At 43.3% G+C, this 23,766-nt stretch overlaps 1 protein-coding gene across 28 annotated transcripts in view; it reads left to right on the plus strand.

Moving 5' to 3' along the window:
* Window positions 1-4,124: 4,124 nt before the first annotated feature.
* The window catches only part of LOC110506437 (tight junction protein 1), a 157,330-nt gene continuing 137,688 nt past the window's right edge, over window positions 4,125-23,766 (plus strand). For 21 of the 28 annotated variants that reach the window (XM_036963727.2, XM_036963732.2, XM_036963733.2 and 18 more), the window contains exons 1-2: window positions 4,126-4,638; window positions 13,914-14,217. In XM_036963727.2, coding sequence (XP_036819622.2) covers window positions 4,544-4,638; window positions 13,914-14,217 — 399 coding nt within the window. In that variant the 5' untranslated portion in view covers window positions 4,126-4,543. Of the gene's footprint in view, window positions 4,639-13,913; window positions 14,218-23,766 lie in introns of all 28 variants that reach the window. The other 7 variants (XM_036963729.2, XM_090222181.1, XM_090222183.1 and 4 more) reach the window with 1 other exon arrangement.

Below are 23,766 nucleotides of genomic sequence, written 5' to 3' on the forward strand. Positions count from 1 at the left end.
CCACAGATGATGCAATATCTATTGCTCTCCAAACTGCCCTTTCCCACCTGGACAAAAGGAACACCTACATGAGAATGGTATTCATTGACTACAGCTCAGCATTCAACACCATAGTTCTCTCAAAGCTCATCATTAAGCTAAGGACCTTGGGTCTAAACACCTCCCTCTGCAACTGGATCCTGGAATTCCTGACGGGCCGCCCCCAGGTGGTAAGGGTAGGTAACAACACATCTGCCACACTGATCCTCACCCCCCTCAGGGGTGAGTGTTCAGTCCCCTCCTGTACTCCCTGTTCATCCATGACTGCATGGCAGGGGGCGGCAGGTAGCCTAGTGGTTAGAGTGTTGGGCCAGTAACCGAAGGGTTTTTAGCGAGCTGACAAGGTAAAAATCTGTCGATCTGCCCCTGAACAAGGCAGTTAACCCACTGTTACTAGGCCATCATTCTAAATAAGAATTTGTTCTTAACTGATTTCCCTAATTAAATTAAATAAAATGGCCAAGCACGACTCCAACACCATCATTAAGTTTGCCGAGGACACAACAGTGGTAGGCCTGATCACCGACAACGATGAGACAGCCTATTGGGGAGGAGGTCAGGGACCTGGCAGTGTGGTGCCAGGATAACAACCTCCCCCTTAACGTGATCAAGACAAAGGAGATGATCATTGTATCACGTTGTAAGGTATGACCCAGGTGCAGACAGTGTTGGAGAAAATAAAGTTTATTCTTTAAATGGGCAGGCAAACGACAGGTCAAGGCAGGCAAGGGTCAATGATCCAGAGAGGGTGTAAGGCACCAGAACAGCAGGCGGGCTCAGGGTCAGGTCAGGCAGAGGTCGGTGATCCAGAGTAGAGGCAAAGGTACAGGACGGCAGGCAGGCTCAGGGTCAGTTCTGGCAGAGGTCGGTGATCCAGAGTAGAGGTAAAGGTACAGGACGGCAGGCATTCTCAGGGTCAGGGCAGGCAGTAAAGATCAACACCGGGAAACTAGAAAGAAAACAGGGAAAATAGCAAAGACAGGAGCAAGGGTAAACGCTGGTAGGTTTCAACAAACAAAACAAACTGGCACAGACAGACAGAAAACACAGGTATAAATACCCAGGGAAAGATGAGCAACATCTGGAGGGGGGTGGAGACAAGCACAAGGACAGGTGAAACAGATCATGGCGTGACACGTTGACTACAGGAAAAGGAGGGCCAAGCACGCCCTCATTCTCATCGACGGGGCTGTAGTAGAGCAGGTTGAGAGCTTCAAGTTCCTTGATCCAAACACACCAAGACAGTCGTGAAGAGTGCACGACAACTCCTATTCCCCCTCAAGAGACTGAAAAGATTTGGCATGGGTCCTCAGATCCTCAAAAAGTTATACAGCTGCACCATCGAGAGCATCTGGTTGTATCACCGCCTGGTATGTCAACTGCTCGACCTCCGACCGCAAGGCGCTACAGAGGGTGGTGTGTACAGCACAGTACGGCCCAGCCCTAAAAATAGCCAAAAACTCCAGCCTTCCTAGCCATAGACTGTTCTCTCGGCTACTGCATGGCAAGCGGTACCGGAGCGTCAAGTCTAGGTCCTAAAGGCTCCTTAACAGCTTCTACTCCGAAGCCTTAAGACTGCTGAACAGCTAATCAAATGGTTACCTGGACTACTTGCATTGCCCCCCCCCCCCTTTTTTCTACTGCTGCTACTCTCTGTTTATTATCTATGCATAGTCACTTTAACTCTACCTACATGAACATATTACCTCAATTACCTCGACTAACCTGTGCCCCCGTACATTGACTCTGTACCGGTAACCCCTGTATATAGCCTCACTACTTATTTTATTGTTGCTTTTTAATTATTTGTTATTTTTATATTTATTTAGTTATTTATTTATTTATTCAGTTTATTTTAGTAAATACTTTCTAACACTTATTTTTCTTAAAACTGCATTTTTGGTTAATGGCTTGTGAGTAAGCTTTTCACTGTAAGGTCTACCCACACCTGTTGTATGTGCCAAATATAATTGTATTTTATTTGATGTTTGCCCGTTTGTATGTAGGCCTAATGTAGTCCATGTTACATTTATCCCATTGAAGGAATATTTTCTGCACAATAGCCTATCCATATTGGCATCTGATATCAGACCCCTTCTCCCCCTCCCAGCCAGTGATGTTCCTCTGCAATGACATGCTTTATGAGGAGGTAGAGGAGATTTTGGCTCAGCTTAGTCATTAAGAATCCCTTAGCGCTTAATGAAAGATTACTAACTGTTACGTCTAGTGCCCTGGCCAAATGTTCAATTTAAAACACAGACCTTTACCATCCATTTAAAACACAGGCCATCCTGCCCCATCCCTCAATGTGATTGGACAGGCACTTTGTTTACTCCCAGAATACAGCCCATAGACATACAGCGGACACAAAATGGCAGCCTTTCACTGGCCCTGAATTTATTATTAGATAAGCGACTGCATGTTTTATTCTTCTTTTGTCAACATGGCATGTTAGCATAGTATGTGGCAAAATACGTGTATGTTGTCAATTAGTGTGGTGGCGTATGTTTTGAAAAGAAGAGGATCACTGTTTGAGTCCAGTATGGCGACAGGGACAGTGGAGGACGATATACTGTTAGCACCACACTGACGTCAGTTTCACAAGCCGGTTGAATATTATATATCCAGAACTGCAGTATATACAATTCGGTCCTGTTGTTGTCATGTTTTGGTGTATACAGTTCAGTGGCTGTGCTCAAATGAATGACGCAGAGACTTGTTTAACCTTTAAAGGTTAATGGTCCTTCCCAGGAGGCCGAGGGGCTCTGAAACAGTCCCAGTGCTAGGATCATGAACTCAGAGATCACAGAGCTGCAGAGAGAGAAACAGTATCTTACACACGTCGGACCGGAAAGGGACAGGCCTTTTAAGTCTAGTGTTCTGTATAGTGTTTTCCACCTCTTGTTGTCTCGGAAGATTTACACATGTTAACTGTTGCTTAGAATTGGACATTGAATCAATGTCAAAATAGCGGTCCTTCCAGAGATACAGGGATCCTTTGACCGCTGACTGCTTGGTTTGACCTCTGATTCTTATGAGATTTTTATGTAAGACTCTTGAGCAGGGATGTATCAAAAGAGAATAATAGAGGTGAATATATCTGTAGGGAAAAAGAGAAGAACTGTCTCATTGTGGAGATGGTTTGTTTTTCTGTGTGATGAGAAACAGAAATGGTATACAATAATCTGTGTGCAGTAGGCTGGCTAATCTAACTCAATCCACTTTTAGACTCCTAATCATCTGTAATCTGGGACCAGACAGTCAGGGATCTGTAGTTAAGGGAGACTCCTCCTGATGTTAACATCGTTGTGCGGCAGGACAGAAAAACAACATAGAACTGTATGTTTAGGACAATAATAATAAAAGCTATACATAGTATTGTGTTCGTAAAGCACTTAGAAACCGTTTCTGTATTCAAATGAATGTTGCGTTCTCCCCTCTCAGAGCCCTTTCCCAATTAGCCTTGTTGTTGAACTCTGAAGCCAGTGATAGAATAATGATAACTGCCCTTCAGACCTCAGTAGGAGCAGGTTTTGGCTGACTAAAAAGATTGAGATTAAAACAACAAGGACCAGTAGGTAGGCAGCTGGCACAGATAAAGCAAACCCTGTTTTTCAGTTTCACTTACTGCCTTGTTACCTGCAAATGTAAGATAACATTGTAAATATATATATATATATATATATATATATATATATATATATATATATATAATAGATAGGGTTGGAAGAAATGTTTAATGATTTATGTTTAATGAAATGTGTTATAATTGATGTGATCAACTTGTTGATAATAGAATATGTGAAAAAGGATGTATTAAAAATGTATCTTGTTCCCTCCCACCTTTCTTCTCTGCTGTTCTTCCCCCTCCCCCTTCCTTTCAGTAGGTATAAAAGCAGTCCTGTATCAGCCCATTAATCAAGTTTTTATACAGCCCCTTCTTGCAGGGTTTAATTATGAACCATAGGTTTGCTCTGAGAAAACAAAAAAACTATCTCATGCACCCAAATGAAATGCCGAGATGTATTCATTGGACAAGAACCCCTCTCAGCTCTCGACATGCACCCACTCTCCCTCTTCCTCTCCCTCTCTCCCCTGCTCTCTCTCTCGTTAAACACACGCACAGCACACTCTCTCCCACCTCACACACGGACATTTGGGTGCCGCTGCAGCGTTTCGCTAGCTAGAGTTTTTTTTCCCAAAGAAAAGTGCCTCTAGGGCGAACAACAAAACAATGTTGTGGTCCTGACTAACATTGAATGGATAAGCCATCTATTCTTGAGCACTAATGAGATTAGGGTGTCATTGCAGACATGGGTTGCAGCGGCATGGTACCTTTTGTTGAGCTCCGTGGGGAGTGTTTTCCCTGTCAGTCCTTCAGCGCTGGAAATGGCGTTCTGATGCTGAACAAGGAAGACGCGGTGCAGGCGGATGCCAGCGACTAGAAATTACATGTTTTCCATAAACTGGTTTGTGGTGTGGATTCCTAGTAGTGGTGGACAACATGAAGTACCAGAAATACATAACGGTGATGCAGATGGCTATGGGGGTGACTGCCATCAACAGAGACAATTGCATCCCTCCTAAGAGACAGATGTGGTGAGTATGGATTTCACCGTGTGGGGAACCGGGGTGATGCTGAGGAGAGGAGTATAGCATAGTGTATCTACAGTCTACCGTATCACTCTTACCTAATGACAGCAGAGAGGAAGACAGAGAGAGGAACCACACAGCCAGTGTGCTTCTGCTCCGGCTACACAATTATCTTGTTAGCTTTGTTGTCAAGGAGAGTGGGAGTCTCTCTTTGTGACATGCTTAGTTAGGATGAGCAGCAGCTGTTTGCGGAAGTCAGCTCAGCCTCCCTCTTTGTGCTCATTGTTGCCATGACTGTGGTAGTGGGCAGGGAGGAAGATTGTATGCCGGTATATAGTTGTATGCCGGTGTAAGGTTGTATATGTGTTCTCTGGGCAGGGGGATTGTTAGCCGATGCCGATACATGGTTGTATCTGTCATGTATGTGTTTCAGGCAGGGAGATTGTTATGCCTACTTGGTTGTATTTGTGCCTACACTGTGTTATTTGGGCAGGGTGATAGAATGCCAGTAGCACATGGTTGTAATCTGTCTGTGAGTTTTTCAGGCTGAAAAAATGCCTGTACATGGTTGTGTCTCCCCCTAATATGTTTGTATTGGGCGGGGGCGGGGGCACAGATACAACATTCCAGTTGTATCTGTGCCTCTGTCTTGTTGGTGAACTAGTGGTGGCACATCCCTCTCAGAGGAAGAATTCACACATTAACAATGATGATCTAGAATGATCCAGAAAAGATGAAAGACCAGGTGAAAGTAGTAAGTAATAAAGGCATTGTTATCTAGACACAATGTGTCAAATATGTCGGATACATTATATTTTAGTCTGATGAATACTGTGTGGACTCGATTTTGTCCCTGTCTTTGTGGCATTTCTAATTCCAGTACATCTGCCTTTCACACAGTCCACTTCCTTTCTCACCATGTCATTATTACACCCTTGTTAGAAATGGTAATACTACCCTGTGAAATCTGAATAATTATTGCTAACTTCATTTTTTGCTCTCTGCATCTAATTCAAATGAATAGCATGAAAATATGTAGCATGAAACATAATCTCCTTCTGTTATCAGTTATTGTTCAATACTACTGGTGCATGGTAGGAATTACTGGTGCATGGTAAGCTATATCACTGGAAGGATTTCCTGTTGATGGGTGTATCTAATCATCAGAACCCCTGTCACGCTCTCTGTGGTGTGTGTCTACATCTCAGCCTTCCCACCAGTCTGTTGATAACCAGATTGACAAATAATCTCATTTACCATCCGTCCATTACACAGAACACGATTCGTCCATCCAGATGTGACCACCATACTATATTCACTTGACCTTATACCCCAGTGGTTTAGTTCAGTTCAACCTATGCAAATGTGTGGTTCTGTATTGTGAGTGTTCTGAGGGTTCTGTATTGTACTGCAGTAGTCACGGTAAGACCAGGACAAAGCCGTGTCAACTACCTGTGTTTGGTCGTTCTCCGAAACCATTTTACTTAGTGTCTTAGTAACCACCTTATCATGAAATCAAACCCTTACTGCTGCAGGATAAATAAATCATGTTTATGAAAACATTCCAACTCTGTGTGTGAAGAAGATTCCAGATCAGCAGTCAAAAAGCCTCAGATTGGGAGTGGGAAGAATGTTTTCTTTTCTCTTCTCCTTTCTTTGTGTGAATGCTGTCACTAGTGTTGAGAGAGCAGCAGCAAGCACTGAGGTTCTTTTTTTTGACACTGCTCCCTTAAGAGAGGCCGTGCTGTGCGATGGGTCTCAGGGTCATCCCATCCCGTGGTGGGGGGAGGGGGATACCCATTAAAATGAGATTACGATATTGCCTGATGGACTGCCCCAAGCAGAAGCCAGCTAGCCCCTGCTAGGCTAACTTCCTGTTGTTTTGTATTGAGTCATTGGCCAGAATGGTTGTAATCTCCTCTCAGCTGGTTTATGGCACTAAAGGGAACAGATTAAATTGGGTTTATTGACTTGTGGCTGCCCCTATCCCCACCCCCATACAGTGCCTTCACCTCATGGGGGGGGGCATTTGAATCAGGCATCATTTAAGACGGTTGTAAGTGGGCTTATCATACACAGTAGTGTGCTCTCGGTGGAGCCAACACTGATCACATTAAAAAGGATAGGAGGATGGCTGTTATTATACACTGAGTATACAAAACATTAAGGACACCTGCTCTTTCCATGACATAGACTGACCAGGTGAATCTTGGTGAAATATATGATCCCTTAATGATGTCACTTGTTAAATCCACTTCAATCAGTTTAGATGTTAAGCCTTGAGACAGTTGAGACATGGATTGTGTATGTGTGGTTTTTGCCAAGAACTGCAACGCTGCTGGGTTTTTCACACTCAACAGTTTCTCGTGTGTATCAAGAATGGTCGACCACCCAAAGGACATCCAGCCAACTTGACACAATGGTGGGAAGCATTGGAGTCAACATGGGCCAACATCCCTGTGGAACACTTACGATACCTAGTAGAGTCCATGCCCCAACGAATTTAATCATCCTCTCTCTCTCTCTCTCTCTCTCTCTCTCTCTCTCTCTCTCTCTCTCTCTCTCTCTCTCTCTCTCTCTCTCTCTCTCTCTCTCTCTCATATTAATCAGATTAATACATTCGTTGAATTTGTGTAGTTGATGCCCAAAAACAGTAGTTTTCCCTTCACACACAGACCAACGAATGGTGCATTAATTCAGCAAGCACAGAGCCCGTGTTCGGGGCCTTCAAGACCTCATGGTAATGTAACTGCGATCATTGCTCCTAAAAAAGCCTGACTGGAGGAGCAATGACAACAAGACCTATCAGACATGTATCCCCTCCAGGAAGATACAGACGTGGAGAAGCATAACTGTGAGTCAAAGATTCTCCCGGCCAGAATGACTCATGCCTGTCATGAAGACTCACAGGAGGCTGACAAGATGGAATCAGTCACTGGACCACAAACACCGGAGGACATGACAAACTAGCTAACCACATGTCCCTTTCTCATATGAACTTGGTAATGTCCTCTAGACTGGGCTTTTTATATTTCTCTTTTAGGGACTACATCCAGCTTTCTCAAGTGAATAGATCACGAGTCTAGGAAGTATGACAAGGTGACTCAACTACCCTACTTTTTCTGTTTCTTTCTAGTAAGAAAAGAGAAAGAAACCGAACTGGAGTTAGCTCACACTCAGTGAGATGCCCTGCGGCTCTCACCTTGCCGGTTAGGGTTAGGGAAGGCTTCGTCCTCACCTCAGTGCAGTCCATGGACAGATCCCCCATCACCCAGATGCTGAGCAGATGTTCCTGCCCTACTGTTCAATTATTACCCTTACATTACATGTACACACGGTTAGTCAGAGCCTAGTGTCAACCTGGACTTGGGTTAATACACTTTACACTCCATTACCGGACAAAACGCCAAGCTGTGCTTTCATTGTAAGTGTTTCACCCTCTCTAATAAGGAGGATCTACTGCACGTGGAGAAGTGATCAGGAAAGATGAGGCGTGTGGCTGCAGTGTGCTGTGTTGATGGTGGGTCTTTATGTGCCTCTCCACAGGGGTCACCACAGTGTTTGGATGTGACCGTTGGCCTGTCATGTTAGATGCAGGTCTAAATGCCTAATCTGTCTATCCATCTGTCTAGCCTACCTAATCAGGGTGGCGATCCCTCTGATCCCACCTGCCTTGCGTACTTTCTCCTGGTCACCTCATGAGTTTAAATAACGCCCACGTTTTTTCTCTCCCCAATTATGTTTTCCAAGGATGTCCACTTGGTTGAATATGCTTTGCTTTGTTTTGGACCTTTTTTTTTTTACGCATCATGACATTGTTAATCTCAGGGATGCAAATGGGATGCAGCAAAATGCCTCTCTAGTCATCCCACACTCCAGGAGGGATGAAGCCTGTAGTGGATGAGTAATGTGTTGTAGTGGTGGAGCTCAGGGGATGTTAGGTCCGGCCAGGCTTAGCCAGGAGAGTCTATAGTAGACCACGTGCTGACCGTACTGTCCTTCAGTCCCTCTCAGGCCCTCTCAGGCCCTCTCAGTCTCTCTCAGGCCCTCTCAGTCTCTCTCAGTCTCTCTGAATCCCTCTCAGTCCCTCTGTCTCTCTCAGTCCCTCTCAATCCCTCTCAGTCCCTCTCAGTCTCTCTCAGTCCCTCTCACTCCCTCTCAGGCCCTCACAGGCCCTCTCTTGCCCTCTTAGGCTCACAGGATGAAACATAGGCCTTCTCAGTGCAGTGAGTTTCTGTACTGGCCCAGATACAGTTATTGATGTGTCTGCTGTGTTCTTTCTTCCTCCTCCAACAGAAAAGCCTGAGACAGAGGTATCAGACTCATTTTCTGGCCTTTGTTGTCTCGGTTAAGTGCAGACGATTGTTCTGCAGGGTGCACACTGTGTGAGGAACGGTCATAACTAAATACTTCAGAGGTACTTGAACATTGTAATGCTGAAGGCCCTAGTCCTTTCCCATTGGATATAGACACAATGGCTATACAGCAAGCTAGCTTTGATCGTAACTCTTAAGCATTGGGTCTCCCGAGTGGCGCAGCGGTCTAAGGCACTGCATCACAGACCCTGATTCGATTCCAGGCTGTATCACAACCGACCGTGATTGGCGCACAATTGGCCCAGCGTTGTCCAGGTTAGGGTTTGGTCAGGGTAAGCCGTCATTGTAAATAAGAATTTGTTCTCAACTGATTTGCCTAGTTAAATCAAGGTTAAAGAAATAACTACAAAAATGCAAGGTTGAATAGCATAAATAAAGTCCAACAGAACTATTGTGCTTTGATTATGGAGCTATATGCTCAAGTCCTACAAAGCCCAAACTTTCTGACACTCCACGCATAGACTCTGAACAGGGAGTTGATAGTTGAATATTTTATATATAGAGCACAGAAAATAGAGACATGCGTTTGTTGCTTTCATGTTTATGGTCTGTGTAGCTACAATCCAGTCTCTTTTGAATGTATTTTTCGAGACAGCTGAGAACAATTTCAACAGCAAAGACTTTCTCATATGAAGGTCAACGGAAGGTGACATAAGACCTAAGGATGTGTTTGATCATCATCACCACAATGATTAAATGAAGTCTACTCATCCCACAGCTGAACCATGGAGCTAGTCTGGACCCAGTAGCTTAAGGTAGTTACTGCAGGGCAGGGGTGTCAAACTCGATCCAAGGAGGGCTGAGTGTCTGCGCATTTTTGTTTTTTCCTTTCAATTGAAGCTGCAATATGTAACTTTTTGTGCGAACCGACCAAATTCTCATAGAAATGTGTGTTAAAAATCTGTCATTTTCATTACGAGCATGTCTAAGAAGAGTAGAATATGTTCTATGTGCGCTATTTCTATGCTTCCCTTGCTTAAAGTTGCAATATGTCACTTTTTGGGGCGAACCAACCAAATTCACATAGAAATGTGAGTTATAGATATGTCATTGTCATTGAAAGCAAGTCTAAAAAGCTGTAGATGTGTTATGTGTGTGCTATTTCTATGCTTCCTGTTCGTAAGTTTAGCTTTTGTGTCTTTTACTTTTGGTTTTGTACACCAGCTTCAAACAGCTGATAATACAATATTCTTGGTTATGGAAAACATATTTTACAGTGGTTTAGATTGAACTATGATTCTCTACACTATACTTGCTTGTTTTGTCACATAAACTGAAATTAGGCAAACTATTACAATTTTATCAACCAGGAAATGGCGGAGCCATTTCTGCATAGTGCATCTTTAAGCACTAGTTCCTTACTAATTAGTGACCTTAATTCATCAATCAAGTACAAGGGAGGAGCGAAAACCCGCAGACACTCTGCCCTCCTTGGAATGAGTTTGACACTTGTGCTGTAGGGTGTATGCATCAGTCAGTGTGCTAGTTGTGACACTGTGTTGCTCTGTACCATTCAGCCCCACAGCACATTTGTTTTACTTCCTGTGTTCCAAGGTCAAGGACTTATAACACTGCTGTCAGGTATCAGTTTTCACTGACTACCCAGATAGGCCATGTTGATGATATAAAATAGTCATTTAGCTTTTCTAATGTCCACTTACCGAATCATGTCAAATCTAATCATCCATATTGTTTTTGATAATTAGTTCACCTTGTCGACACTGATTATCTTAAAATGTGTATCTGGCATCAAAGATGTATAGGTCATCATTATTATCACTACTAATGTACCAGTGCTTCCAAAATACCTACTGTCCTATTTGAGTGAATGGACATGCTGGGTATGATGTGAACCGCATGGTGAGGACAGTGGACTTAAACTGCCGCTTTTCAAAACCATTAGCGCTATTGCGGTGATGACATAACTCTATCCATGTCTTTTAAAATGTGTCAATGCTGAATCAGAGACTATCCATAATAGATGTTTAGGGGCGAAAGCTCCAGGATGTCGTAATGTTATGTATTCACTACCCAGTAAAAGCAACCTTGTCTCAAAGCATTCCGTATTATTCTGTATGGAAATCCGAGACACTCCATTTAGTATGATATGTTACAAATTATAATTCGCAAATATATATTTTGAATTTCCAAAACGTATGATATGTTACAAATTCTAGCTAGGTGGCAAACATTAGCTAGCTGGCTAATGTTAGTTAGGCAAGGGGTTAGGGTTAAGTTTAGGAGTTAAGCTAAAGGGTTAGCTAAAAGGGTCATGGTTAGGGGAAGGGTTAGCTAACATGCTAAGTAGATGCAAAGTAGCTAAAAATTAGTAAGTCGCAACCATTGGGTTGCTAGACGTTCGCGTTATACGCCCACCAATCCACCCGGACCAACCACCCTACTTTCGTCTGTCTTATGTAACCATAACATATCATACTAACTTGAGTGTCTAGGATTTACATTTACTATGTTACGTCTAGTCTATGAGACCAGGCTTGTATAAGACGTGTGGATCAAGAACCACGCTGAGGTTGTCTGTAAAATGCTGTGATGACCTCTTCAGTCCTCTTCAGATTCTCTGTTTCTGGACAAATCTTCATGTAATATTCATAAACTTCACCTCTCGCAAGAGTTACTGCTTACATTCTTTTTTTTTTTATATTTATTTTTCTTAGAGTTGAGGCCTTGTTTGTTGTAAGGGTACACAAGGGCTAGGACAAACAGTGTTTGAGTCTAAGCTGCTCAAAATCTTGCTGCATGACTCCACAATGGCAAGGAAAGCAGTCCATATTTGCACATGCAGCAAGTTTATTTCTGTTTCATTGGAACACAACGTTTCCAAAGTATTCACTCTCACAAGGACTCTTCTGTGTGCTTTAGTTTAATGTAGATGGGTTAGTAGAGTGTACCACATAGAGCTTCTGCATGGTCCCTCTGCATGGGCCAGTTGACCCAGAGGTACTGTACCATGATCAGTGCTCCATCCATAGCCTGTATCAGAGCAGAGAGAGAGCACAGCTACAGTGCCATACCATCCATCTAAATGCAAGTCTTTCATTCTTAGAAATCTACTCCAGAACCCCACAGGACTTTCTAAGCTGCCACTCGGCTGTATGAATGGAGTCCCCTCTTCACAGCTGCTATGTACAGTAAGACTCTGGGATTGTGGTTGTCAGATGCTCCTCCAGATTGAATGCAGTGTGTGTGAGTGAGTGTGTGTGTGAGTGAGTGAGTGAGCACTCTGGTAGCTTTGAGAGTAAATCCCTGGTGTGCGTGGGCTGGGATGGTCAGTAGCGGGGGAGTGAAGAGGTCATGGGAGAGAAGCCCAGGCAGCTTCCAGCCTCTACATCAGGGCTGCTGCCCATCAGCCATCATCACGGGGCCAGAGCAGGGAATGTGATGTCAGGCAGGGCACTGAGGGGAGGCAGTCCCCAGGCTTGTCCTAGAGGTTTTTGGTTTCGGGAGCCAGTAACTTCAGTGCCCGTGAATACATCAGCATGTGTATGGCCCTATCACGAATCAACAGAGATAAAACAGGCCTCTGTGCTATTCTCTCTTATCTTGCATCTCTTCTGAATCTGTTGAGACACAGTCAGTGGTACCAACATACACAAGGCACTTATAGACATGCAGCATTGGTCTTATGCTCTGTTTGATGCTCATCGTTTTTCTTTTGAATTCAAAGTAAAGAATGTTTCTTCTTGTGAGGAGCTTTGTTGCGTTGTGAATAAACGGTAACAGCAGAAGATTCGATCCTGTTTTGTTGTCTTTATAGAATCACCTCTCAATAGACCCATTTCACGATCCATACCATTTACTGCTCACAAAAGCAAAGGAGATGTGTATCGGTGCAGCCCTGAGGTCTAACTTTCTGCAGGTCGAAAGTGCTTACCATACATGCCGTGACATTACTTGAATAAGTAATCAGCTTGCAGAAGGGAGGGCTAGGTAGTCAGCACTATTGTATTGCAGTAATGTCACTAAATCACTCTATACCCAGAGCTCTAGTGCTGCTGCAGCTGTAGTTGGAGCCATTTCAAATCATGTTTACAGAGCCAATTACAAACCTTTAGGAGCTTAATCATGATTTCCCTACAATCTTTGACACAGAGTTATACCACTTCCTCTCTCGCCTCCTCACAGCTTTCACATCGCCTGTTTGATTCCTAAACTCAGAGGGCTATAGCAGTTTTAGGCTGTTTGACAGTGGGACCGGATATGAGTATAAAGGTTATAGTTTCCCCCCAAGCAGCAGCAGCCGTATAAATTATCCGCTGTGACAGAACAGCCTCACCCGCTACAGAGCCCCGATCCTCTCCAACATCTGGATTCCCGCAGGCTGGGGGTCTGTGGGGGGATGAGTGTAGCCCTGGGCCCTGGCGGTTCTGTTCAGCTAGCGGTTCTCTTCAGAGGGAGAGTGTGGCGGTGCATTGTAGAGCCTAGCTCTGGCTGAATAATGGAGGAGTAGGAAGGATGCTCCATACCTCAGTCCCCCAGGGGTCACATGACATTACACCCAATTATGCACCCTTGCCTTGAATGCTACTCAACCCAACAGGGAAAAGCAGGGTAGCCTAGTGGTTAGAGCGTTGGACTAGTAACCGGAAGGTTGCAAGTTCAAACCCCCGAGCTGACAAGGTACAAATCTGTCGTTCTGCCCCTGAACAGGCAGTTAACCCACTGTTTCTAGGCTGTCATTGAAAATAAGAATTTGTTCTTAACTGACTTGCCTAGTTAAATAAAGGTATAAATAAAAGTGTCCATTAAAGAAAAGGGAGAAAACTGTATTCAGTGGTGTCTCAATGCTGCTAGCTTTGTCCATCCATTTTGAAAGTGTGTGGTGATTGTGTATGCACGTATTGTATGTGAACACTAATGTGGTGTCTCTGTCCCTCTGTGTTCCAGGGTGACTCCCACAGATGGATTGTCAGGGATAGGTGCCACGGGGATAGGCACCGCGGCTTCGTCCGCTGCCATTACGGAAGCTCAGGATTCAGCAGAAGCAGCTGCAGAAGATGCTGCCGCTGCTCGTGCCGCTGCTCGTGCAGGTGCTATGTGTGGTTCTGGTGCTATAGGAGGATGCAGTGTAATGTTTGCCACCTCCACACTCTCGCTCCCCATGACCCAGGGCAAGCCCTCCCTCCGCAGGATCAAGGGCCGTATTCACCGCAGCAAGAGCCTGGACAGCATAGAACTGCTCGACTCCAATGTAAGTTCTAAATGGGCTGAAATGTGTGTGTGTTTGCTTTCTAATTATAGTTAACTGAGGACATGGATAATGTGTCACCCTAAAACTCATGGATAATATAAATTATCGTAATGCTGCTTAAATGCTATTCTCTAAACACCCTGCAGTTGGTCATGAATCTAACCAAACTCTTTAACTATTACCAAAGGTACTGAAGAGACAATTTAAAAGGGAAATGTTTTTTTTATCTTTCCCTGCCAAAATGTCAAACCTGATGACTGTCTTTACTGTACAAATGGGCTTTTCAGTTCATGTAAGTGCCTACACGTAAGTTCAAATAAGCGCGTACAAGTGAATATTCATAGGGGTATGTTATTAAACTAAATCAAGAATATTGTCACGTAACTTCATGGTTATCTGGGGACAAATAGTACATTCTTCACAATCAGCAAATTAAGTTGATATTTTACCCCTTTTTTAAATATTTGTAAATAGGGCCTACTACCTTTTAACTGTTAGGAAAGATACAACCACCTGGCTGCATTGTTTGGTTCCCTTAGGGAGGTTTTCTAATGGAGTGTGGTGTAAAGCAAAGCTTTGATCTCTGTCCTCATACATGAAAAGCAATTGCTATTTGAACCGATACAGGCTGAACTGATTTCTATAGGCTCTACTATAGACATATATATCACTGACAATTGGAAGCCTCCCACTTACTCAGTGATAGTCTGTAAGTACAAGGCCAAATATACACTGGATTTGCTTACCAAGACGACATTGAACGTTCTGAGTGGCCTAGTTACAGTTTTGACTTAAATTGGCATGAAAATCTATGGAAAGACTTGATGTCTAGCAATTTTTTAATAAGGCATTATGGGGCATTGTGTGTAGATGGGCGTGAATTATTATTTTTTTAATCAATTTTGAATTCAGGCTGTAACAACATGTGGAATAAGTCAAGGGGTGTGCATACTTTCTGAAGGCACTGTATATTGTTATTATGTGGCCCCTCTCAGAGATGGCACACCAGTTATATTAGAAATATTGTACGGAAAGGGAAGCAGTGCAATGCAGCCTTGTTAATCATTCTCAGCGACACACACACACACACACAGACACACACACACACACAGACACAGACACAAACACTCTGCCAGAACACCTTCAGTTATGCAATATGTGACTTCTGTCAGTTTACCATTGAGTTCTGTGAAACCTAAAGCATTCCATATGTCCCTGGCTGACTGAGTGAGTGATTTATTCTTCTAAAAAAGAGTAATCTGATAAATAGTAAGCTGCTTGAATCAAGCTCTAAAAACCATGACAACCCTGGGAATCTGCAGTAGCTGAGAGCAGCTTGGCTTGGCTGGCAGTTGGTTTCTCCTCTCTGGTCATCTCATATGAATTGCTCTGAATGGGGAGAGGGGGAAGGGTGTCGGAAAAGCAACCACCGGTTTATGAAGTGAGAGCATGCCAACTTGCCACTAATGCACAATAATGCTGCTTTTTAGGGCCACTGGAACACACAGGACATTTCATGCATTCAAACAGCCAACTCTCTTACATAGCCAACATTTTGTAACATTCACCTTACATAAATACACACAGATTTGCACTTCCTTTAGATGTAACACCTGTCATGACACATCTTGTGTTTACTGCGCCACCCTCACTAGAATCCCCTTGATACAAACACAGACTCAGACATTACCCAGTGGAAGAGGAGCCTAAACTAACAGCTGTATCTGCTTATTTTGTGTTTTTGATGAGGATGTAATTGGGAGATCATGTATTTTGGTAAGGGCTCATAATTTGGCACCTCCACAGAAGCCGGCCTGTCCTCATGTGTCTGGGTAGGGGCTCATTATTCGCCACCTACACAGCAGCCGGCCTGTCGTCTGTGCATGAGAGGGACTCATTATGACTACATTTAGAAAAAGCCCTATTTGCATTTTACAGAAGTTAATCCATTATTGATGTGGTGGAGCTGGAGGTGGCAGTAATGGACCAGCTGTTGGTCTAGGTGGCACAGAGCAGCATGGCTATCCTGACTGGATACACATTCACACACGTACTGTTAGGTTCTGACAAACAGAGTGAAAAACTAACGGGCAACTAGTGAAAGCTCAAACCAAGTTTATTCACCCAATGGGCCAAACAGCTGAAAAGACCAAGACCTGATTCTACCAGCACAAGTATTTTTACTCTCCTATTAGGCTGAGCCTCCTCCTTGTACATTTAGCCAGCCAATACATCTTTGTTGCTAGGTAGGAAGTTAAGTGATGTGTGTAATAGAACTGTTCCTTCTCCCTTCATCTGACCTGACCTCGCCCCCCATTCCTCACTAATCTACAGCTATCCAATCAGTGACCGCAGCCAAGTGATTGCCTTTTCCCTCACTTAGTAACTTTCCAGACCCATACTTCTTATCCAATCTCCATTTGTAGTTATTATGGATCCCCATTAGCTCCACTCTTCTTGGGTTCCAGCTAAATTAAGGCAGTTTATACAATTTTAAAAACATTACAATGCATTCACAGATGTCACAACATACTGTGTGTCCTCAGGCCTCTACTCCACCACTACCACATATCTACAGTACTAAATCCATGTGTATGCATAGTGCGTATGTTATCGTGTGTGTGTGTGTGTGTGCCTATGTTTGTGTTGCTTCACAGTTCCCGCTGTTCCATAAGGTGTTTTTTAATCTGTTTTTTTAAATCAAATTTGACTGGTTGCGTCAGTTACATGATGTGGAATAGAGTTCCATGTAGTCATGGCTCTATGTAGTAATGTGTGTCTCCCATAGTCTGTTCTGGACTTGGGGATTGTGAAGAGACCTGTTGTGGGGTATGCATGGGCGTCCAAGCTGTGTGCCAGTAGGTTGTAGCTGTGTGCCAGTCGGAGCATTCAACATGTCAATACCTCTCATAAATAAAAGTAGTGATCAAGTCAATCTCTCCTCCACTTTCAGCCAGGAGAGATTGACATGCATGTTCCTAGGAGATTGACATGTTCTTAACTGACTTGCCTAGTTAAATAAAGGTAAAATAAAAATATGTTTTGACCATGACAGTTTACAATATAGGGTCCAAGCTGTTTCGTCTTCTCAACTTGCTCAATTTCCACATGATTTATTACAAGATTTAGTTGAGGTTTAGGGTTTAGTGAGTGTTACAATGCTTTTAGTTTTTCGGTACTTCTATCAGACGTGTCTCACGTCATCTACTGATTGAGAGTGTATCAAGTCTGTCTATCAGCGCAGCCGATGTCACCATAGCGCGAGAGCCCCGTGCCTGGTCAACTTCCTCATTGCTAGCTCTAGCTTGCCATGAAGAACCACTGAACTCACTGGGATTCTGGGCTGTATCACCACTTATTCTGTATTGAAGTTAACACACTTGAATAATGCGACACGGCAGAACTTTTCCCAAAACAATGTCCAGTACATGCTAGAACACTACAATGCAAGAAGATCTGTGTAGGCTACATTTCCTTGCTTGCTTACAGATGAAGCCAATGTCAATTCACTAGAGTACCTTGTTTGTGATAATATGCAAACCATAACGCAAAATATTGCTGATTACTAAGCTGATTGTCACCAAAAACTGTATTCATTCACTTCGTCTTCCCCCACCTCATGTCTCTCCCAGTCAAGATTATCTTTGCTCGAGCCTTGAACAGACTCTGTGTGTGAATGACATCATGGGTCTTAAAGAGATTGCTTCTTCTAAGTCCAAAATGGAAGGTAAACATATTGTTTTTCATCTGTAGCCTCGTGAAATCAGCCAAAACAAGATCAGTCATTTAATACATGCACACACAATACATCCAAACTGACAGAGCTTGAGAGGATCTGCAGAGAAGGATAGGAGAAACTCCCCAAATACAAGTGTACCAAGCTTGTAGACTCATACCCAAGAAGACTCAAGTGAGTAAAGGTGAGTAAAGGGTCTGAATACTGAATGAACTGTTGTTGTTTTTTCTCTCTTTCTCGGTTCTCTGACATTTACCTCTCTCTTTCAATCTCATTTGTGATAGTGATATGATGCTCCAAATCTTTCAGTGAAGAACACTGACTGCCAGCATAGATGACAGCCAGGCTAGGCCTTGGGCTAAAACCTCCTCCTCCAGCTTGAGCAATAGATATTTCCTCTGAATTACATGTAACATCTGAATCATTCCCCTCCGATTTGAGGAGCATATGACCCCTGGGAGGGAATACAAAAAGGGAGATAGAGAGTTAGTAATGTGGTTTAAATGGTTCCCTGTGGGTATTCCTTTTACACACTTCTTCAATGTAAGGGTGTCCCATCGCTCGCCAAGGAAACCTCAAAATTGTGTTCAGTGGAGCCATACAATCACCAGGACATAAAGGCCTTGTATTGTGTTTATGACTGAAGAACAGGAAACCTTCCTAGGGCCTGGCTTGCAGGGTATAACAGGAAGGCCATTGAGGCTCTGGAGAACATGCACCCTGTCACCCAGACTGTAAAACACTCTTTAAGCCTGATAGATGAAACAAAATTGCACACCCACCAATCAAGTCAAAATGAACTCCAGCCGTTAAAACTGTAGGCCTATATGAAATTACAGCATTAATAGCACTGTTAAATATGCATTTACCTGAATTGTGAATAGACCTAGGCTACATCTTGAGTTACCCATATTATCGATAGATTTACCATTCAAATAAATGATTACCTTTATGTTGTTATGTAGTTAGATTGCTAAAAAACTAAGTCTAATTGATTGTATGATTGTTTAATTGATAAACATTTCAGATGTAATGATATTGAACTCAAAAGATCTGTCTGGATCAAGTGCCATTCTGTGATTTTGACTAATACGGCTTCTTTTTTTGCTGTGGTATCATTTTGGTTTCAAGTATCGTGATGGTATTGAGTATTGTGATACTAAACCTGGTCTCAGTATCGAAGTAAAAATTCTGGTATCGTGATATCACTTACACAGACACACATGTACGGGTGCACACACACACTGTCACGTTCACCGTCTTCAAACTCCCTGTCATAAATGAGTCAAGGTGCAGCGTGCATGTAATTTCACATCTTTAATCGAAGTGAAACCTTCACAAAAAACAGGTAAACAGAAACCGACCGTGACGCAACCGTGGTGCACACAAACACTCACAGAAAACAAATAATTACCCACAAACACAGGTGGGAAGAAGGCTGCCAAAGAAACAGACAACAGTTAATTTGGTATTCAGACCCTTTACTCACCTTTACTCACTTGAGTCTTCTTGGGTATGATGCTACAAGCTTGGCACACTTGTATTTGGGGAGTTTCTCCCATTCTTCTCTGCAGATCCTCTCAAGCTCTGTTAGTTTGGATGGGGAGTGTCACTGCACAGCTATTTACAGGTCTCTCCAGAGATGTTAGATCGGGTTCAAGTCCGGTCTCCGGCTGGGCCACTCAAGGACATTCTGAGACTTGTCCCGAAGCCACTCCTCTTGTCTTGGCTGTGTGCTTAGGGTTTCCCCAGTCTGAGGTCCTGAGCAGGATTTCATCAAGGATCTCTATCACTTTGCACCATTCATCTTTACCTTGATCCTGACTAGTCTCCCAGTCCCTGCCGCTGAAAAACATCCCCACAGCATGATGCTGCCACCACCATGCTTCACCGTAGGGATGGTGCAAGGTTTCCTCCAGATGTGACACTTGGCATTCAGGCAAAAGAGTTCAATCTTGGTTTCATCAGACCAGAGAATCTTGTTTCTCATTTTCTGAAAGTCCTTTAGCTGCCTCCAAGCAGGCTGTAATGTGCCTTTCACTGAGGAGTGGCTTCCGTCTGGCCACTCTACCAAAAAGGCCTGATTTGGTGGAGTGCTGCAGTGATGGTTGTCCTTCTGGAAAGTTCTCCCATCTCCACAGAGGAACTCTGGAGCTCTGTCAGAGTGACCATCGGGTTCTTGGTCACCTCCCTGACCAAGGCCCTTCTCCCACGATTGCTCAGTTTGGCCGCGCGGCCAGCTCTAGGAAGAGTGTTGGTGGTTCCAAACTTCTTCCATTTAAGAATGATGGAGGCCATTGTGCTCTTGGGGAACTTCAATGCTGCAGAATTGTTTTTGGTACCCTTCCCCAGATTTGTGCCTTGACACAATCCTGTCCCGGAGCTCTGACATGCACTGTCAACTGTGGGACCTTATATAGACAGGTGTGTGCCTTTCCAAATCATTTTCAATCAATTGAATTTACCACAGGTGGATTCCAATCAAGTTGTAGAAACAGGATGCACCTGAGTTCAATTTTGAGTCTCATAGCAAAGGGCCTGAATACTTATGTAAATAAGGTATTTTGGTTTTTTATTTTGAATACATTTGCGGAAAAAAATCTAAAAACCTGTTTTCGCTTTGACATTATAGGGTATTGTGTGTAGATTGTTGACGTTTTTGTAATGTAAAAAAAATCAATTTTAGAATTAGGTTGTAACGTAACAAAATGTGGAAAAAATCAAGGAGTCTGAATACTTTCCAAATGCACTCTATATACCAGTGAAATTTGGATTAGATATTTCTATAGAATGTACCAGATGTGTTTTTAGTGAATCTACCTGAATTGAGGGATCGGAGATAGAGAGAATGGAAGGGAATCAAAATGATTATATATGGTTTCCTATTCAAAGCGGAGTCATCCTTCAATCAGGCTTCAAAGACACTCAAGAGAAGATATTCATAATAGTATCTCCATCTCTCCTTCCTCGCGGCATCACTTCATGTTCTCTCCCCATATTTCAATAGCGTCCTCTGCCTTCTAGGCACTATCCCCTCTCGTTTTCCTTCTCGGGACTATCACAGGATAATATGAGACAGTTTTAATTTCACCTCAAGAGTTCATAGCCATTGCATTAGCTTATTCACATGCAGTAGCTACATTAGCATTATTTTCTCCCTCATGTAGCCGAGGACTATGAACGGTCTATGAACGGGAGTCAAAAACATGAATAATAGATTAAGAAAATGATCTACTCCATAATGCAGTGTTTTTCTTGCCGTTCCAGTTATTTTTGTAAATGTTAGCTGAGGAGAAAAAAAGGTCCTTTAGCACTGGAGCCTCCAGAAGGTGAATGCAGTAAGAAGGAGGCAGTTTGGAGATGTAACTCACCTGGGAATACTGTTATTAATTATTCAGGGAAAACCTATGGCTCCCCCATTTGTCTTCTAATGCAAAGAAGCTGCCAATGTCTGATGCAGAGAGGATCGATTATATAGAACAATGCCATGGAACTGAAACAAACTCTGCCAAAGACTAATGAGCTGAGAGGGGAGATTTGTGATCACTTGATGACTTCAGGTATACAGTACTTACCTTTGGACAAAGGAGCACCTTTGGTTGTCTAGAAATGTTCCACTTGTCATTGAGCGTTATTGACTTGTCTGTACTGTACATGAAGAGCCTTCATTTTAACCCCAAACAACCACCGCTCCCCGGCCGCCGATGACGTAGACGTCAATTAAGGCAGCCCCCTGCACCTCTCTGATTCAGCAGGATTGGGTTAAATGCGGAAGACAAATTTAAGTTGAATGCATTGTTGTGCAACTTTTTTTCACACTCTTCACCTGTGTATGATAGTTAGGCGGTACAGTAAACAGAGGCAGAGCCCCTACACAGTGTAGTGAGATGACTGATAACTGCAGCGGCCTTTGTGTGCAATGATTTTATTCTGCAGGTGAGGACTCCCTGCATACTCCAGTGTGAGAGCTAAGTGCAGAGAGAGAGAGAGAGAGAGAGAGAGAGACAGAGTGGAGAGAGATGAGGAATGGATGAGAGGAGTAGGGTGATGCATGAGAGGGAGGGGTAGAGATTATGACATGGATACAGTTTATGAGGGATGAGAGAAAAACGGGAATAGATTAATATATTTCCCATGTGTAGGCAGACTCACACACTCATCTTATCACTCACAACTCCCACATGGCGGGGACTTTGTTCTTAGAAAACAACAGTCAGTGGAAAAATTGCAATGCATATAAAGGCTTTTCGTACCCCAGGGGAACCATTGGTCTTGTGTGTGCTTGTATGAGTGTGCAGACGTGTGCACTTGATGATGTGTATGCACTTGTGTGTGTTTGTGAGTGTTCACCTGTCTTACAGGTGTAAACATCTAGAATAGGAGGTGTTGGAACAACCCCACAGTAAGCTGATTATTGCTGAACAATCAGTCTAATTAACACAATGGAGCTTTACGCTTTGGGGTCACATGCATCTCTTAGTGCAGATCACTGCGCTGATACACTGCCAATAACCCCAGTTAGCCTAGTAAACTCAGTCAGTCACTGTAGTCTGTCTGTGTTGCTTTGGCTGATTCTGTCGTGTCAGAGGCCCAGCTGTGGAGCAGTCGGGTGCCTCCTGCTCCAGGGTAGCACAACTGCACGCTTCCAACCTCCAACATACTAACACACACATTTATGAACAAGAGTATATGCATGCACATGATCACACACACGCTACCTTTGCCTCACACGCAGCCGATGCCAATGTCACTCAGGTCTGTTTTTATCATAATATAATAAATATAGCTCATGGAAATACACTAGATCTATGAGGATATCATTGCATTCATCCTTGTCTGGTGCATTAGGCATAGATGAAGTGCTTGGTGTCTGCTGAACATAGGAGAACAAGCACAAAAATAAACAAACAAACAATGACGGGCGGCACATGGAGTCTGGATTAGCTGGCAGCCTTTCAAATTGACCACAGATGCTCGTTACTGTGCTCCGAAGCCTCTAGGGTCCCTGCAAATGCATGTGTTATTGTCACTGATACCTACCTAACAAGTGGTGCATTATTAGGCTGTAATCACGTGGTTTGTAACATTGACAAGCACACAGGCACATCACACCTGCATTTCACACACACACACACACACACACACACACACACACACACACACACACACAGTAGAATGTCCTGTGGATAATACTATCCATAAACATAGCCAAACCCTTATTTAAAATTGTTTTCAATTGCTTTGGTGCTATTTTCACAAGTATGTGGTGAATTATTAGTACAAAACTCCAAACTGGTTACACTTGCAACGCAGCAAGTCTCATATTCAAAATGTTTTGTTGTGCATTCATTTCGTTTGAAGTCATCTTTCACCACAAAACCATTGATCCAAAGATTACTGTGAAATATCATACACACGCACGCTTATACACAAATGAGCAAGCCCGCGCTCATCTCTGTTGTGTTCAGCCATGTTTGAATCCCTCTAACCACTCTTACACAGTGGGATTTTTCATGAATTCATTCATGGTGATTTAAGATGGATTTGACCCTAACCCTGTGTCCAAGATTATCCTTACCTATCTGGCAGCTTCATTAAATAGTTATTGCAAAACACCAGTCTCAACATCAACAGTGACTCCGGGATGCTGGCCTTCAAGGCAGAGTTCCTCTGTCTAGTGTCTGTGATATTTTGCCCATCTTTATCTTTTATTTTTATTAGCCAGTCTGAGATTTGGCTTTTTCTTTACAATTCTGCTTAGAAGGCCATCATCCCGCTGTCACGTTCTGACCTTAGTTCCTTTTTTATGTCTT

This window comes from Oncorhynchus mykiss, chromosome 26, assembly GCF_057628025.1.
Source record: "Oncorhynchus mykiss isolate SJ-2025 chromosome 26, ASM5762802v1, whole genome shotgun sequence".
Classification (NCBI taxonomy): Eukaryota; Metazoa; Chordata; class Actinopteri; order Salmoniformes; family Salmonidae; genus Oncorhynchus; species Oncorhynchus mykiss.